Source organism: Tyto alba, unplaced genomic scaffold, assembly GCF_018691265.1.
Source record: "Tyto alba isolate M040663 unplaced genomic scaffold, T.alba_DEE_v4.0 Super-Scaffold_44, whole genome shotgun sequence".
Classification (NCBI taxonomy): domain Eukaryota; kingdom Metazoa; phylum Chordata; class Aves; order Strigiformes; family Tytonidae; genus Tyto; species Tyto alba.
The window spans coordinates 7329341-7346927 of record NW_024881320.1 but is presented as its reverse complement, the minus strand read 5'-3'; the positions used below and the strand labels follow the sequence as shown (position 1 = coordinate 7346927).

Genomic DNA, 17587 nt, shown 5'->3' with positions numbered 1-17587 from the left:
CTGGTATTTGTTTTTACTAAGGGAGGCACTAGTTCAGCTTGGAAGTGGAGGAGAGCCTGTCCGGTTTCTTTTGTGTTAGTCTGTGTCGTGGCAGAGCAGAAAGTTGTTCTTGCTCTTACTGCTTGGAGCCAACTGATGGTTATGCCTAGCAGAGGTACTAAGCAAGGAAGATGAAAAACATTAGGGAGTTTTAAGAAGTGCAGCAATTCTTTCCTCCCACTAGACAGTTCCCCAAAGAAAGACTGAGGCTTGCCACTTATCCATCACCAAACTCTCCTGAGAGCGCTTAGGGTGATGTTTCTAACAGGGTCTTACCGATCTTTATGCGAATGTTGTTGGGATTTGATTTCCTGCCTCCTGCATAGGAAAGGAGGATATTCTGTGGTTTCAGGTCCCGATGGATGATGCCTTTGCTGTGCAGCATTTTCATGGCACCCGCTATCTGCTGGAGAAAGAGCCTGATGGTGTCTTCACTAAGTGTCCTCATAGCTAGGGAGGAGGGGAAAAAAAAATGCAGATGAAAAAACTACACTCACAGTTCTCCGAAGAGCCCAGAAGGCATATTCTCCACAGCAATTAACCATAATTTGGCATTTTTACTTCCATGTATGGCATTTTTATTCCACACACTACTTCTGAATGTTTCCTTCAGGCAACAAGGGAGGGTATTTGCATTCCCAGTTTATTCTGTGGTCAGTGGTGTTTTCAGCCCCGAGCCTCTCATGGTGAACTCATGCCAGCAGTGGGTGCTGAATTTGGCTTATCAGCTGGGTCCAAAAATTAACATTTGGTGACATTTCTGGCTTTCCTCAGCAAGAGCTTCCAGGCAGCTCTGGGCATGGACTAGGCAGGGCTTGCAGCCCACGGACTGGGTGGGTCACTACCTTCAAGCTATGGTCAATAAATTCAGAGATTTATCAAAGACTATGTTTAAACCTGGAGCTAGGAGGAAAGGCAGTTAGGATTAGGCTTTACACCTGCAAGCATCATTACAGCCCAGGCTAGGCCTGGAGAAGGTTGGAAGGTTAAGTTCAGACAGTCAGTCAGGGTACACGGCCAGCAGTTTAAAAATAGGAGTCCAAGTCTAGGCCTAACCCTTGTGCATCATCACTCATTAGATCAAACCATAATTCTAATCCCAAACCTGTGTTAGGATGAAGAACAGTCCAACAGCTAACAATGTACCCCTAAAAAATGGTCCCTGCGAACTGTCATCTGACACCCTCTATCTCGTATCCATAGGTAGGAAAGAGCAACAAAACCATCTCAGAAAGCTTTTATCAGCAAATAATAATAAAAATCTGCAAATACAGATGTTCTGAACTGCATTATCCTGAGATATGGACTTCCCAAGAACTGCAATGTGAAAATAAATATCGAAGGCATTAGAATAATGTTCAAATGGCTCTTCTAATCAGAGCAATGTGACATTAGCTTTCATTATTTTAAGAACTATACATACGAAACTCTTGCCAAAGCTGGGAGCAGCCTGCTGAACAAACCCCAGGATCAACAGTACTACCAGCCTGCCTCTTTGTCAGTCACTAAGCAAGTCAAGGCTTAAAGAAAGCACCATTCCACTTGAATAAAATAATTTCTTTTGTAAAAGGTTCCTGTAAATTACTTGGGACTTCATTAGTGTTTTTCCAGCTGTTCTCTAGCAAGACATTAAAACAAGCTGGCAGGAGCTTCAAAATGCTACTCCCTCCAGTCAGCTAGAAGGGAGGAATCCTTATAAAAACACAGATGAGGTTGCACACAGCTTTAACACAACACAGGAAATTAAAAATCTAACTTCTAAAATACGTGCATGGGAAACAGCAAGAGACACAGATAGGGTAAACAGTACTTAGAATAAAAAATAAACTTCCACCACTCCCAAACCTCACTGTTCTAGAAGGTGACACAAGCAGAGATGAAATGTCACCACGGCTATCAGCTGGTCCTGGACACATACACGTGAGACCAGTGCACATGTATATAGAGTTTCCCTCCCCTCCCTGGGCCTTTTTCCTCATGAACTGGCACTCAGCTGGAATTCAAGAGACTCCTCTGCAAGAAGGGGAGATTCTGTGAAGGGATTTTAAGGATAAGAGGCAGCCTAGATGTAAGTATTCCAAACCCACTTGCATCTTCTGAAAAAAGCACTGCCTCATCTTTAACAAGGCTTTCCCTGACCTCCTGCTGAAGTACATCAGTATACTCAGTCCTGTATCATTTTCTGTCTATTAAGGTCCAGCACTTTAGATGTGCTCAATCTTCTCTCCAACAAAAGGTCTCTGCAATATTTTTACAATTCCTATTCAAGGAAATCTATTCAAATGGTTAAAACACCATCCTTAAATAAAACAGCAAGAATGACAAAGTTTTTTTTCCCAATTTAGCTCAAGCCCAGGAAAGGACAGGCTGTCTCATCATCCCCCAAACATGAAGCAAGACTTGAAACTTGGCAGTTCTTAACATTATTAAGCCAGCAGGCAATTACAAACTCCTGGCTAAACACACTCTGCCTCTAGCAGAAAAACTGTGTTGGTGAGAGCCTTGTTCTGACCTGCAGTCCCAACAGCATGCCACATCTTTAAGGTGTTACCTTGTCCTTCAGATAATTTGGTGGCTATAAGGCTAACACAGTACTAGCTACCATCCCTCAGCAAGCCAACTAATCCTCCCTAATGTGGGTTCTAACTCCTTATGTTGAAAACAACACCACTGCTAACAAGATCAGAAAAATCCATTCACTCAAAGAAAACAGGGCCTCTAAGCTACTAATTTCTGCAGAATTTCAGCTTTTCCACTCCACGTAAGTCTGCACAAAGCTCTCAGCCCTGCAAAAGTTCTGTTTTCCTGACACATGCACAATCTAAGCTGCTGTCTTGAGCCTGCAGACAGACTCCCCCAGTGCAGTTGCTGTGCCACAGTGGAACTACTGTGCTGCAGCACAGCAAAATTAGACAGAGGTCTGTTGGATCCTCTGGCAGCATTAAGTCTCACAAATCCAGGTAGTGCAGCAAGACAGGACTGTGAAATTGAGACGCCGCCCTCAGTAACAGAGAAGGGACAGTCGGTTACTTGGGGGGTGTAGAGGCATAAACTTTTGCCTCTCTCCATTAATACTGTAGGCTGTAACACAGAAAAACCAAAGTCCTTATCTCTAATACTCAGCCCATCAGTCTACTGCATGACAGCAGCAATCTCTAACTGAAGGACAGACATAAATACAACTGACACTTTCAGCAACTTCAGGATATTAGTCCACAAGGGATCTTCTAGAACAGCTACAGGAGGGAGAAGATCTAGAAGACTCATTCAATTTATATGCCACAAAAAAAAAAACAACAAACATGGAGAACAAAACTTTTTTTTTGCTACATCCCAAATAGGGAACTTGTACTTCTATCCCTGTAAAAAGGAAATATACTCATCTTCACCAGAAACTGCTGGCAAAACACTAAGCCCGCACTAAAGTCTGGGCATCCCTGTAGATGCCTGTGGTGAGCAACACGTTCTTGCTGAGAATGCTGTTTCACAACCCTTACTTTGCCGTTACTGAGAAGTAATAATATCCATGTGTTTATTTTCATGGGCTCCACTTCAGTGACGAGGCACTCTGCTTACTGCCTTGGGAACAGCAGCTACACAGGTCAGTAGATCAGAGCAAATATTTACTGTGGGTCAGTGTGGGGCCCACATGCCTCGTAGCTCTTGAGGTGTAGGAAAAGGATGAAACCACCTAAAAAGTGCCCTACTCAGCCTGTGCCGAGATATTCAACCTGCCAAGAGGCTGAGAAGTGAACTGTAGCAAACAGCCCTTGTTGGCTGACCCAAGGGTAGATGCATTGGAGTACACTTGCTGATGTTACATGACTGTGTCATTTTGGAAAAGTTATTTAGGAACAAGAACTTCTCCTCTTACCCACAGGTGCCATAAGTATCTCTAACATGGGCCCAGTTCAAATCACACCAAAGTCTAAGAGACCAACCTGGCTTATTTGGGGCCCATCTCATAACAACCCTGGTTCCACCTGTGCAGAATACAGCCAGTGAGACTTCTGTACAAGTGAGAAGACTTATTCCAGATAAGTCTAGTCTTATCATAGATATTTCTTAATTACCTAGCTGTAGAGGGTAGAAAGTTACCCAGCAGTGCCTCACACCTCTTGTTTGCAAAAGGGTCCCCGCACCACTTGGGATGAACTAGGAAGGTAATAACTCCTTGTGCGTGTCGTGGTCAAACCAAGAACTGCCCTGCTCTCAGAGGAAGTTTTCCTCACAGAGGAAAGAAGCAGCTTTAGGAAAGGTCATAAATACACACTTATGAACTGTCCACAACAATCTGTGTCAATGCCAACTCACAGAATTTAAGAAGATATTTTAGATCAGCCTGCTCTGACCTCCTGAGTACCTTAGGCCACAGAATTCCAGTTACTCCTGTACAGAGGAGTCACTTTTGTCACACTTTCCATAGCTCTGCCACATGTAGAGGCAATCTGCCACACTCAGCTCAAAACACACCCTATGGTGGGCTTTAAATGAAAGCAACATCCACAGAGATCTATCAGACAGCAAATGGCATTGTACCATTAAAGAACAACAACAACATAGAAGTTGTGCTTAGCAGAACACACAACCTTGGGTTGTATCAGACTGGCCTGATCAACAGCGTAACCCAGCTTAAATGCATACTGCACTGAAACGTGCACATATGCACGTCCTCCAGTTATGAAGACAAGGAGAATTAGAGCACCCTTGGATTCAACACAGAATTACCATATTGCCTAATGCTTGTAATTAGAGGGCAGAATGGATTGGGAAGCTTACAAGCATCTCGTTCAATGAGAAACAGGGGATTTGCATGCTCAGCTTGCATAAGTGTTACAGGAACTCCCAGCAAAAACGTCTGAGGAGTCAGTGGGAAAGTAAACGTTGCAATTAAAAACCATCACAAAATTATTAAAATAACTGAAGCAGCACAATAGCTGCTCAACAGAGATGAGACTCATGTACACCAGTGAAATACCCTGGATGAAATCTGAACCTTCCAAGATAAGCTTTCAGGACAAAAATCATTATTGTCAAAAGTACCCTGAGGACCTGCAGAAGCTGGGAGAGGAGATACCCCAAAGGAGTATGTGGTGGAACAGAGAAAGCCACGTGATGCAAAAGCTGGCACTTGTATCTAGGCTCCGAGATCTGGAAGAGCCAGATCTCTGCTACAGTGATGGGAATGCCTAACTTTCTTGATGCAGTCCCTTACTGACTACTCCCCTCTGGAAAACTGTGCCTGCTGGGCTTTCTTTACTGGCAACCAGCACACAGATGTTAAGAGTTAAAATAAAAGTAAGCACCAATTTCCCAGTCACAACAGCTGCTCTTTACAGTTGTCAAGGTAAAATATTTTATTGGCAAAAACAGAGCTAGAGGTAACTTTTTCAAATTAACTCAGGGAAAGAAGGATCAAACCTTACTCCAGGCAACACTCAAACCAACCAAACTGGGGTAAAACTGATTTATTTTTTTTAAATATAATTTATTGTCACTTTCTCAAACTAGCCCCAAGTGGTCTCATTTGATAAACAAGGAAGTGAGTTGTATTAACAGCCTAGCTAATTGCACAGTATGCTTCACTTTTTTTTCTTGGTGGGGTGGTGGAAGGGAGAAGACAACAATGTACACATAGAAGCAATAGAATGAACAGGAAGATTTTCTATAAACCCATTCAGCCAGAAGCTGTGTTCTTGTTTACATACACAGCTTTGCCAACAAGAGTGCACAGCCCAGTGATTTAACATCAATGTTCATTTCATGTGTCTGAAAGCCAAAAACTTTAGCTTTCAAAGCCCATGTATTGGTAAAACTGAAGTTTGACTGTTTTATAAAAGATTTCATTATTAAAATATGCACTTGTATTCAAGGAGAAAAAGAAGGTACCAAATACAAAACCATTTTCACTTGGTATTTGTAACAGTGTTCCACGACCAAAGATCCTCCTTTTAAAGCACAGCAATACCCAACAGATGCAAACCACCATCACTTACCTAAAACAAAGCACACTAAACTTGGATTTTAAAAAACAAATGCCCGTCACTTGTCACCCACATTTTAAACAAACAAAGCACATGAAGGGCAAACATTCCTTCATTTTCCTTCAAATACTAAATCCTTTCTGAAAATTGAAGTTCACAAACATAATTCATTACGCTGTATGAATAGAGTGCAACATACTAGCATCAAGCCCCAAATAATCATTCTAGGGATACCAACACTAGCTGTAGGGCAAATGTAAATTCAGCTTTTAATCCTTCAATCTTGGCCATTTCCAAGCATTATGTACCTCAAATATGGAGCCTGAAGCACTATCCAGCTGACTAGCTTTTAATTTGAACAAAGCGAACAAACTTTGTTTAACCATGACCCAGAGCCACACATGAAATGAGATTAAAGTTGTGTTTTCACATTTAGTAGTCTTCTAGTTAACATGCAAAACAACAAGAAAGCTGCTTTAAAGAAAAAAAATACAGTCAGGCCAACAGAAAATAAGGGCTGTGTCTGACTGCAGCTAAGCAACTTGTTCAACATGTTACTCTCCTACCACTTAGGTGCTCAGGTGCAATATGATTTTCACATAGACCACGATCCTGTACCTGTGCAGTGGGCTGCACTGAAAAATAGCTTGGGAGATTGAAGCCCGAGTCCCCGCAATACTGCTGGATAACACACAAAGTGTGTTTCATATGGTTTGATGGCAAAGACACACTTCAGTCTCACCAAAAGGCTCTTCAGGGCACTACAGTTGCAGATACCTGTGCTATATTTTCCAAAAGACCCTGAAGTTAGTAGTTTTCATCACCCTCACAACGCTACTGGCTACACTAAAGTCACTCTCATTATACTGAAGAAAGAAATGTGTTCTGTCCTAGATGTGGGAATACCCTTAGGGGAAAACAAGGAGAGTGAAATATACTCTTGGGATCTTATTTGAATCCAACCCTACAGAACTGCAAGGCTTCACTATTAATAGTTTTTTTTCCAGTGACCAAGAAAAAGACAAACCATGTCCCTAGAAGTGTTAAAACATGTTTAATCTATAAGGCTATTGTAACTAAAATACGTAACTACTGACAACAGTCACCACTGACCTACATAGGAAAGACTACAAGACTAGCTTTTATTGTCATGGATTCTCAGTTTTCAAATGATTATCAAGGGTGAACCTCTTAGGATAGGAGCAGTGATACTCTGTTTATTTTGCAGGAATTTAAAAAAAAAAAAATACCATCTGCTTACTTAGACCTTCCACAAACCCCAGGAACTTTAATGAGCTAAAACAGTCAGTGTTTTCTTATGAATTCAGAGAATATTCTCCATATTGTTCTACTTACTGTGAAGATAGTCTGCCAGATCACCACCATTACAATACTGCAATCAGAAGAGAAAGCTCAGTTAATGCAAGAAAAATCAAAGATTAAAAAGAAAAGCAGTAAACTTCACTAGGATGGCAGACTTATATTTAAACATAAATAATCACACATATGTCAAAATATGTATTCAGAAGTTGGCAAGAAAAAAACCCCACAACATTCCAGGAGGTTCCTCTTCTGTCCTATTTCCCCTACACGTTATGTTGCATTATGATACACCAGCATTAACTAGCTTTCGTGCACGTGCACATCTGTGTGCATGCACATCAGTGAGACAGATAAAACCGGAACAAATCAGAAGGGTCACCACTGGAGACACCACCAGAAAAGCTGGTTCAGCAAAGCCTGGGAGCAGCTACAGCTGAAAACTGAAATTCCCCACATCACATTTCCTATCATTAAGGAAAAGTCACCAAGACCTCAGAGTGAAAACTGTAGAGGAAAGAAAACGTTCAAAAGCTTTTGCAGCTAAGCTGTTTGGAGAAAATTTGCTATCCATGTATCTTTGAAGCAGATACTACCCAGTAACACTCAACTGACCCTCAAGGTAAGATGTCTGACTAATTAAACCTGTGCCAGCATGACCTCCTGACAGCAGCAGTATGAAAAATCCCCCTGGCTGCTATCTTCACCCACACAGCTCCAGTTTTCAAAGGCACACAGCTGCAGATTAGATTAGAAAAAGCATCACAGGTGAGACTGTGAGCAGAAATCACTACTTGGTTTAAACAGACCAGCTTGTTACACAAGTTTAAAATAAAAAATAACAAAAAAAAGAGCAAAAATGAGGGGGGGGGGGGAAATAAGGAGAAAATAATAATAAAAAACCAGGAACACTCACCTCCATAACCAAGTAGACAGAGTTTGCCAGTTCCTGGGGAAAGAGAAAATGGAAAAATAAAAGATTTAAGCACTGAAATATTTCACATGCATTACAGCTGCTGTATTTCTTTTTAAACAGGTAAATTGTGCCCTGTATGATTCAGACTGAAGAGAGGGGAAAAACTTCATCACAGATTAATTCCTTGAGGATTGCTTACTTTGAAAGTGTCAGGTATTTAAGCATTTTATTCCTTACTCTGCGTGCACCTATTTAACCAAGAAAATCTGTGCCGTGACTTGAGTCTTCATGTTCCTTTCTGGCTTTTAGGATTAACTGTGGCATGCAGTGCAGATGCTGGCACATTATTATCTCAGAGCCTTAATCATTTCTACATTTAACTTGGCCCTTTATAGCAGCTATGACCACATGAGCAGCACTAGTCTGAACAGAGAGATAAGAGCAACCCAACTTTGGGACTTGCAGTTCAACCCCACAGCTGAAAGTGCCCAAGAGACTCACTTTTGATTTGAGGGCAAAAAGGGAAGATCTCAGGTCAAAAATGCAATTTTGGCCAATCGATTTCTACACATGCATTAACAGAGTGCTGTTACTGGGTGGCTAAAGCTTTCTGGATTACCATGAGGGTCAACACCAGCAAAGTCCAGGCCAAATGCTCATCTTCCTAAACCTTCTATAGCTGCTGCACTGTGATACCTCTCACAGTCTTGAGAGGTTACCTCCAGCCTTAGCTGATCTCCTCCACTGTCTCTCTGGCCTTAGGAGGCATGTATGAAGCAGCACATACACCGTACAAGAACAAGATACTGCGGAGAAGTGCCCCACAAGCACACAGCACCAGGAAGCCACATTGGGAACTTCAACGGCTGTGCAACACGCACGCTGACACCAGCGGCTCCCTGGCACTTGTTTAGCAGGGCCGCCAAGCCACTAGCAGAGAACAAACATGAAAACAGCCAGATGTTTCAGCCCTGGGTAGACTCAGAAGGGTGAATGACTCTAAATACTCTTGTTGAAAGAGGGATCAGACAGAAGCAGACCTACTACTTAAAAGCTGGTATGCTAGAAGTCACTCCTAAACTCAAGGCCCAGTCCTGGACAAGCGCAGGCAACAACTAGCCGGGTGAGTGGAGAAGCTCTGAAAGCATCAGCAGAGCAAGAGACTTCATTTCCATAGCTCCAGGGCAGCATGCCTTTCCTTACAGGCTGTTTAGACACCTGCCTGCCTGATTCCTCTTCAGAGCCTGACTACATTTTCAAAAAGCCCCAGCATCTACTCTACCAGCCTTCTAGTTTCCAACAAATCTCTACTGTCTGCCCTCAGCCCCTTTCATCTTGGCCTGCCCACAGGACTCTGCCTTCCCAGCAAGCCCACACCAAACTGACTGCCTTTATCAATGCCCCGAGTCCTCAGCACCTCCCACTGTTTATCTTGCAGTCCTCTTTTAACCTCACAACGTGAAATCCAAGTTTCCAGATGCTTGCTGGAAGACCGGTTGGAGGACACGAGGCAGAGGGGAGGAAGCTGAACTACCTGCAATTTGAGAGACTCAATCTACAGCTGCACGCAGCATGGTCCACTGTACCCCGGAGAGGCTCAAGGCACTGGGCAGCCCAGCACCCTCAGCTCACGTGGCACCCCTGGTTTCAGCATTCCCCAGACCCCGGGGCTGCCCAGCCCCAGCTGTTCTCACTGCCAAGCCCAGCTGAGATTTTTGAAGATCTCCTTGTTTGTCCAAAAAGCAAATCTGTGATACTCAAGAAGGCATTTGTTGCATTTCCTTGCACGATGAGTACTGCTTCAAACATGCCTTGTTTTCCAATCTCTGCATTTAAAAGCAACACACATTAAGTCATCTACTTTCACACACTCTTCAGATGCAGTGGGAAACCAGTCTGTGGTTAGAAGCACTAGCCCAGGGAAGCAGAGCAAGAAGAAAACCTCAGGCATCATCACAAGCTTTGCATGTGACAAAGCGCTGGGGGAAAATTTTCAGAAGTGTTCAAAGCCCACTAGCTCCTGCTGTCCTTAGGAAAGACACCCAGGCCTCTCTCTTCTCTGGGAACTCCAGCCACAGATGTACCAGAAGACACGAGGACACACCAGAAGTGCGGTGCAGGTGCTGCAGGCCAGGGAGCTCACTATGGGGCAACTGCTGGGCACAGAGGAACCATCCAAAGGGGTTTTTGTAGCTCACACCGAGTTCAGCACTGCCACAGCAACATTTTTGATAGACACTTCTTATCTAAACACACCATGATCACTGCAGCTCAATAACACATTAATATGTATAGTGACAGAAGGGTTTGGGGAAGCTTAATATATTATTACCTGTATAAAAAATGAAGAGGAAGTCTAGCTTACACAAACTAAGTCCAAAAGCTATTTGTAATATGTTATTAGCCAATAGCTAATGTACACTGTACAGTTTGATTGTTTTTCCACTGTATGTTATTTAAAGACTTTGCAAACAAACATCATCAAGCAAATAATTGATTTTTGGCAGCCAGAGTGTACAGTGACTAGGGTTAAATAAGGACCTACACAGGAAAGGGAGATGCACTGCTCGACTTCCCCAGCAACGTGACCTTGGTGGTTGGTGGCTTTATCCCACCAACACATGGTAAAGAGGTAAGAGGGCAATGCCTGAAAGACTTCTAGGAGAGAAGTAGGAGGCTCCCCAACCATTCACTGGCAACAGCACCCTCTGAACATTCAAGCCTTACTAGGAAGCACTCTCCACCCTGCTGCACACACACCACCGCAGCAGAGGAACATTTAGCAAGTGTATTTTCAGATCGCAGACGCCTGTAGCAGGGATGACACAACTTCCACATTTACAATTTCAGCATTTCAAGACCCACTTACCAGAAAGAGATTTGTAGGAATTTTGCCAACAGAATTAAACATTTATTTCAGGAAGGGCCCTGGAAACAAGCTCTTGTTTGGAAAAAGACTTCAGCCATTGAGCTTACTGTAGTTAACAAGGGATACAACTGTCTAAAGAGACTCCTGGTTTCTCAGATGGACTGATGGACTTCTCTCAAGCTGATTCAGCAGCAAAAACTGTTTCTTTTCCATTTTTACCCTTCCACAGTATTTATGATTTGTTCATTAACATAACAAGGAAAAAGTACTACAAGCCAAATTTTGCAGGCTACCAGTTTCTCTGAAAAGAAACAAAATGCCCAACCCACTAATTTCCACATCAGTAACAAGAATAATATTACAGTTTGTTGTATTTCTCCAGAGGCTTATGTCCAAGAGGAGCTACAGATAATTTACTCTGGACCTCTTACTCACATATGACAGTCCATGCAGCCAAGGCTAATCCTGTCACTAAAAAAGCATGACAAAGGGAACAGCACAGAGGCAACCCTTTAACTTCTCCTTTCATCACAAAGTGCAGCAGTACCCTGATCATGCTCCAGAACAGCACCAAAAGGCCTCTGCCAAAGACATTAAGCTGATAATTAATCAGTCTGGATCATTGCCTGACCCATAGTTGTCGAAGCAGAGGCCCCAGCGATGAAGTTACAATTTAATTGAGTGTAAAAATAGGCAAGAGCCTCTACTGTCTACAAATAACACACATCTGCTGACAGAGGACAAAGAACTGAAGAAACTTCATTTAGCAGTATAGCATAAATTACCCCAGGACAGTGCTATGTTAAAAATCCTCACTGGGACACTTGGAGGGATGGTGTTACAGACATCAAGCCCCAGCAGTCCTGTCTCCCTTTAAATTTTCTCTCCACCCATACTGGAAGGTGGCATGATCATCTTCTTGGAAAGTGTGTGTTTAGGTGTGTCCAAAGGGAAATGTCTGGGTGTACCCACAGTTAGTCATCGTCCTAGCACAGCTTAAAAAGTCTGCAGGAGGAAACTTCCTCAGAGGAATCCTCCTCTGAACGCTACCCCTGAGCCTAGCCTGCCACCAATTTAGAAAGATGTTTAGGAAGGGAAAAAAGTTGAAATTTAATTACATGACACTCCAAAACTCTCTTAGCAGTGCACTGTTCTCACCAACCTGTGTGGTACCAGTGTTGTAATAGACACTGGGGTAAAACCAGAAAAGAATGGCTTCCACTTCACACAAATCCTTTTTTCTAGGAAGACTGGAGGATGCAGGAGGAACACTTCAAAGATGAATGTAGCTCCACTGTTATGCCCATGTGCCGAGCACTCTGCGTCTGACAGGGCTCCTACTGCCCACAGGAGACTCACATCCTCAAAACTCATTTTGTTACTCTCCTGAAGAACAGAGTACCACCACCTGTTTGTTGGTCTCCCTCTGATGACAAAAGTTCCAGTTTTGTACCTCTCAGAAGGTATCTACCATGTGCCTCAAACAGCACCCAAGGCAGCTGCCAAGCAAAGATAATTGCAGCACACACATCTCTAAACAGGGCTAGGACTCGTCAATTGTACCAACACAACAGAAGCATAAAATAAAGCTGAGGGTCTGACAGTGAAAGATAAAACTTGACATCAACTGAAAGCTAAGCTTTTCTGCTCTGTTTTATTTTGGGTTTTTTTAATGCTCACTCATGGCAGCAGAACCATAGAATACCGCATCCTCCTGCTTTGCCAGGAAGATCTCATGGAGCCAGTGCCCTTTTGGCCTATGGTCTCTAGTTATTGTTCTTTGCATAGTGGCACTGGAGTCACAAACATGGGCTGTAACGAACACAACTTTGCTTTACAGAAACCAATTCCTTGGCCAGTGGCACCTAGAAAGCCTCTAGCTAAGGCAGGGGCTCCCAAACTGGGCTCAGGAAACAGAACCCACTGTTCTCAAGAGCGGGAAGAGACTTTCCAAACAGTAAAATCTCTTGGTATTATTTCACTCTGGGTTAAGCAGCCTAACCTCTAGAGGGAAAGGAAAACCATCATGCTTTGCAAAGATTATCTCGACACAACTATTTGAACAGAAACAAGATAGAAGACAAGAGTAACAATCAATCTGAATTGTGGGAGCACCTACCAATGCTCTTTCTTTGGAAAATAGATATAAAGTAAATAGCTGGAAGATATTCATATGCATTTTGACCTCACATGGAAAGAAAAACATGTCTCGGAGCCTACTGTGTTTCTTTGTTCTCTGGCCCTGGTCGTTCTCTCCTTCTGAACCTTACCAATAAGGAACTCAGGAACATTTCAAGGTTTCCAATTCAGGAGACAACAATTAAGTCAAATGAAGGAAGAAAAGGAGGAAAGAAGAGGAAAGTACTCATTCACTGCAATATAATCTCCTCTCTGCACAGACGTACAATACCACAAAGTGTTTCTCAAATCCAGACAGCTTCACAGCCAGACAAAAGCACATTTTAGGACAGACTTTTGGGATTCAAGTTGTACAGCCAGCAAGGTCCTGCACCAAGAGTTAACATGTTCTAAGGAATGAGCAACCACTTTCCTCTTGTGTATGGACTACATTGGAAGTGATAAATTTTGAGCTACAGTAGCAGTCACACATAAGCACAGTCCAGGAGATGATACGCAAGCAACAAACACCATCATCCATATCTTTGCCCATTTTGGCACATCCAGGTTCAGCAATAAAACCTACTGCTACTGACTGGAAAGCATTATTACCAGAGTCAGCAGATCTCTGACTTCCCAAAAGAATGAAGGCTCCTAATTTCTTTGTGTAGATCCCAGGGAATAAGCATAAGCAGCAAGACCTAGAGACTCCCACGTCGGCTCTTGACATCATTCTGCTTCCTACAGACATGTCAGCTTTCTCCAGGATATGGAGCACCAGTGGAGGGGAGGCTTGGGGCAAGCAGAAGGCAGGCAGACACAGAAGTATCTTATGCAGCACAGAAGTGGCTTATAGCCAGCCTTGCATCAGGCAGATTTCTGTAGGACCAGAACAACAATGACGCCAAGGACCAGTGTTACCCTATTCCAGGCACTACGGTATGCTCTGATTATAAAACAAATGAGTTGTTTCAGAACAGGTTGTACTTCAGGGCAGATTAAAAACAGCAGGAAAACTATCCTCTGGTTCTACATAGGCTTCAGGAAGGCAAGGAAAGTACTTCCTATCCCTCTGGCAGCAGTCCTAAAGTCTGACTGTGTAATACTAAAAAACAAACAAGACATCATACCTGTGGAGCTACAGCTGGCCAGGCAGCCAGTACCACCACAGACAAATGGTAGGATAGCTGGTAAGACAGCTTGATCTTCAAATGACCTGAAAAAACTTCACCATCTTTTCCACTGGACAGGAGCTTTCTCCAGGTTTGTTGAAACCCACCCCAGCTCTCTCCTCTCCACCTCCAGCTCCCGGCAGTGGCAGGCTGCGGGGCCTCTCACAGCCCCGCTGACTGGGCACTCTGCGGTCAGCTTCACCCTAGCTCACTGCAGGCCTTCAGCAAAGCCCTGAGATTCAATGCACTTGCTGGATGACTGATGGCTACAGTGCTTGCAGAGAGCTCAAACAGGAAAACATGACTCTCCTTCGGAGGCAGACTGGCCTCCACAGAGCAACACGCTACATACAGCAAGTCAAAGGTGAGAGCTGCATCTGAGCCTAACCACAGAAACCAAAATATAGGATTAATACCATAATAAGAGTATAGAGACAACGTGGCAGGTTCCACAAGTCACAGAGCTTCAAGGCAAAACCAAAAACATGCATCAGAGCAAACTTTAGATTCATGCTGCTGGGACACTGAAAAGCAAGAGCTTCTTAGGGCAGTCATGTTCATCTGCGGGTACTGCTGCACCACCCACACCAGTTTGTGCCCCAGCTGGCCAGCCCGTCGGGAGGCATTGCTGCCCAAGAGCATGCAGCGCAGGTCACATCTGTATGCAACAGTCCAGCAAGGATAAGAGATTACAGAGGAAAAAAGCAACAGAGTCCTGAACATGGAATGGAAAGAAGTAGCTACCCCTTTGCCAACAGGCAGAATAAGACCTAGAAGCTTCTTTAAACAAAAACAAGCTGCTTTTTGCAAATGGCAATGCATTATGTTAATGTTATCAAGACAAAAAACTTCAGAATTCTACAAACAATGATAAAAATATTGAAGATCTGATGTGCTTTTCTATATTTATTCCTCATCTTCTTTATGTACCACAGCCATATTATAAAATGAACATTTAAGGTTTAATTCCTCATTACCTTAAGGTCAGTCACATGTACCGGAACAAAATCCTTGCATACCATAAAGTTGCACTTTATGAGTCTGCCTAAAGAGCAGGAATAGTGGGAGGGAGTGCTGTGGGTCAAGGTAGAACAGAAGGGCCAGCTACAAGAGTGAATGTTTCAATCACACACTCACTGAGACATATTCATGTACTGAGATATATGCAAACACAAGCAATGTGACTCAGTCTGGAAGTTTGATTTTAGAACCAATTAATTTAATTCTACTAGTAAGTTGGGAACAGCTTGTTTTTTTAACAGTATATCCCAAACACAATCTGATACCTTGCAGGAGATTTTTTTAATGCAACTCTGGAAATTAGAGGCCCAACCTCCACAGGGTTTTCTATGATAGCTGCATGACTGACTGGCCTTTGCAAGTCTTGTTTTACATACATTTATTTCATACTTCATTTATCAGATTTAAGAAAATAAACACATGGCACAAGTGTTGTAACAAGGAGTTTAAAGAAAAAAAAGCATGGGTTTTCTTTCAAATAAAAAGTCTTAATTTAAGAGGGGAAAAAATCCAATTACTGGAAGGTAGAGTAACATAGACTTGGATCTGCCGTATTTAAAAAATAAAGAGAACTGCATATGTTTTAACATATTTAACATGCTGGCTATAACTGCCAACTACATAAAAAAATATCAGTGAAATTCAAATGAAGAAGCCTCTGGAGAGAAAGTAGCCAGCTGCCCAGTTGTGCACACAGCGACGTGAAGCAGCGCAGCCCCTGGGGATCGCACAGCCCCAGCCCCGTCCCGCAGCCCTGCCTGGCACCACCGCACCCATCGCCGCCACCCCTGGGGTCGCCCACCGTGCCAGCACCGCTCTTGCTCTGGGCCACCAGCACGTACCGAGCTGGCTGGGAGCCCTTCCCCTCCTGGAGATGCAAGGCACTTTGCTGAATAGGATGTCTAATGACTTCAAATTCTGCATCTTTCATTCCCCCCACCAGAACCACGCTGTCTGGTTGATCTCTAGTATGCCAGCTCAGCTGACCTAATTCCTCCTGTTATTCTGATGCTAGGAGACAAGCCAGGTGCTCCTGCAGCCAGACAGAACATTATTGCCCTAAGCAACCAGTGATGCAGAATTTGATTCATTTCTATCAGCCCCCCTTGAAACAACCTTGCTTAATAAACAAATGCAGCTTTGAGATCCTCAGTTTGCATTTTGAGAGCATTTCTATGTTTACGGTGGCATTTAAGGCCTGCACATCATAAAGTAGAAGATACTCCACAGTTAAAGCACCCCTTGGCTGTACACTAAGCACAGAAGAGGTTCTAGAGCGCTCTGTTGGCAAGGCTACCATTTATTATTAAATTTCTCAGAGAAGAACCATAAGACCTGAAGACAATTAAGATGGCTTCTCTTAAAGTATGTGTAGGTCTACCTGAGAAACATTGCCTCGGAAGACCACCTCACCCATATTCATTTTCCATCAAGTTTGCCATTTACTATTGCTACATGAACATCAGCAACAGCAAAAAAAAAAACCAAAACATCAACCCATAAAACCACCCAACCAATAGAAAACAAGCAAAAAAGCAGATACTTATTTTGAAAACAAAATTAAAACCCTCTTTTTGACTTCACAGATCAAAGACCACCACCTCCGCTGACCACCCCTGTGCTTAGCTTTTCATTTCCCACTGTATCTCGCTGCGTGCCGTGTGATGAAGGCAGTCCACCTCATGGAAGACACTTCAGAGGACCAGAGCTTCTCCAACACTTTCCCCAAAACAAACGAGAGGCACCCAGCTCAGACTCCTACCACCAACGCCAACCAGATGTTTGTTGTTTGCTAGCCTGCCTGCTGTCCAAAAGCTTTTCAGTTAGTATCAACAGGTGGGAAGTCAGGGTGTACAGGAAAGGGAGAGGAAAACGAAGACACATGAAAGTGAACTGTATCCTCAATTCTCTACACGTGTTTGAGCATTAAGGTGAGTTTTTGAAATACACATTTTATTGCAGTTTCACAGTTTAGGGTCAAGTCCAGCCCAGCCACAAAATCAAGTCTTTTAACTGGACTTTGGTTTGGACCTGTAAGTATTTTAAAGAAATTCAAACAGCGGGTCTCCATCAGAACTCAATCCCACCTAGCCACTGATTAGGAAGCACCTCTTCCCCTCCATCTTCCAAATCTCCACCTCCTTGCTTT

The 17587-nt window shown here is 43.3% G+C and overlaps 1 protein-coding gene across 5 annotated transcripts in view; it reads right to left on the bottom strand.

Annotated features, from left to right (window-relative positions):
- The window catches only part of ULK1 (unc-51 like autophagy activating kinase 1), an 83076-nt gene that overhangs the window by 57984 nt on the left and 7505 nt on the right, over positions 1–17587 (bottom strand). For all 5 annotated transcript variants that reach the window (XM_042805211.1, XM_033008260.2, XM_033008261.2 and 2 more), the window contains exons 5-7: positions 8260–8292; positions 7380–7416; positions 316–489 (exon numbers count right to left, since the gene is read on the bottom strand). In XM_042805211.1, the coding sequence (XP_042661145.1) occupies positions 316–489; positions 7380–7416; positions 8260–8292 (244 nt within the window). The remainder of the gene's footprint in view (positions 1–315; positions 490–7379; positions 7417–8259; positions 8293–17587) is intronic.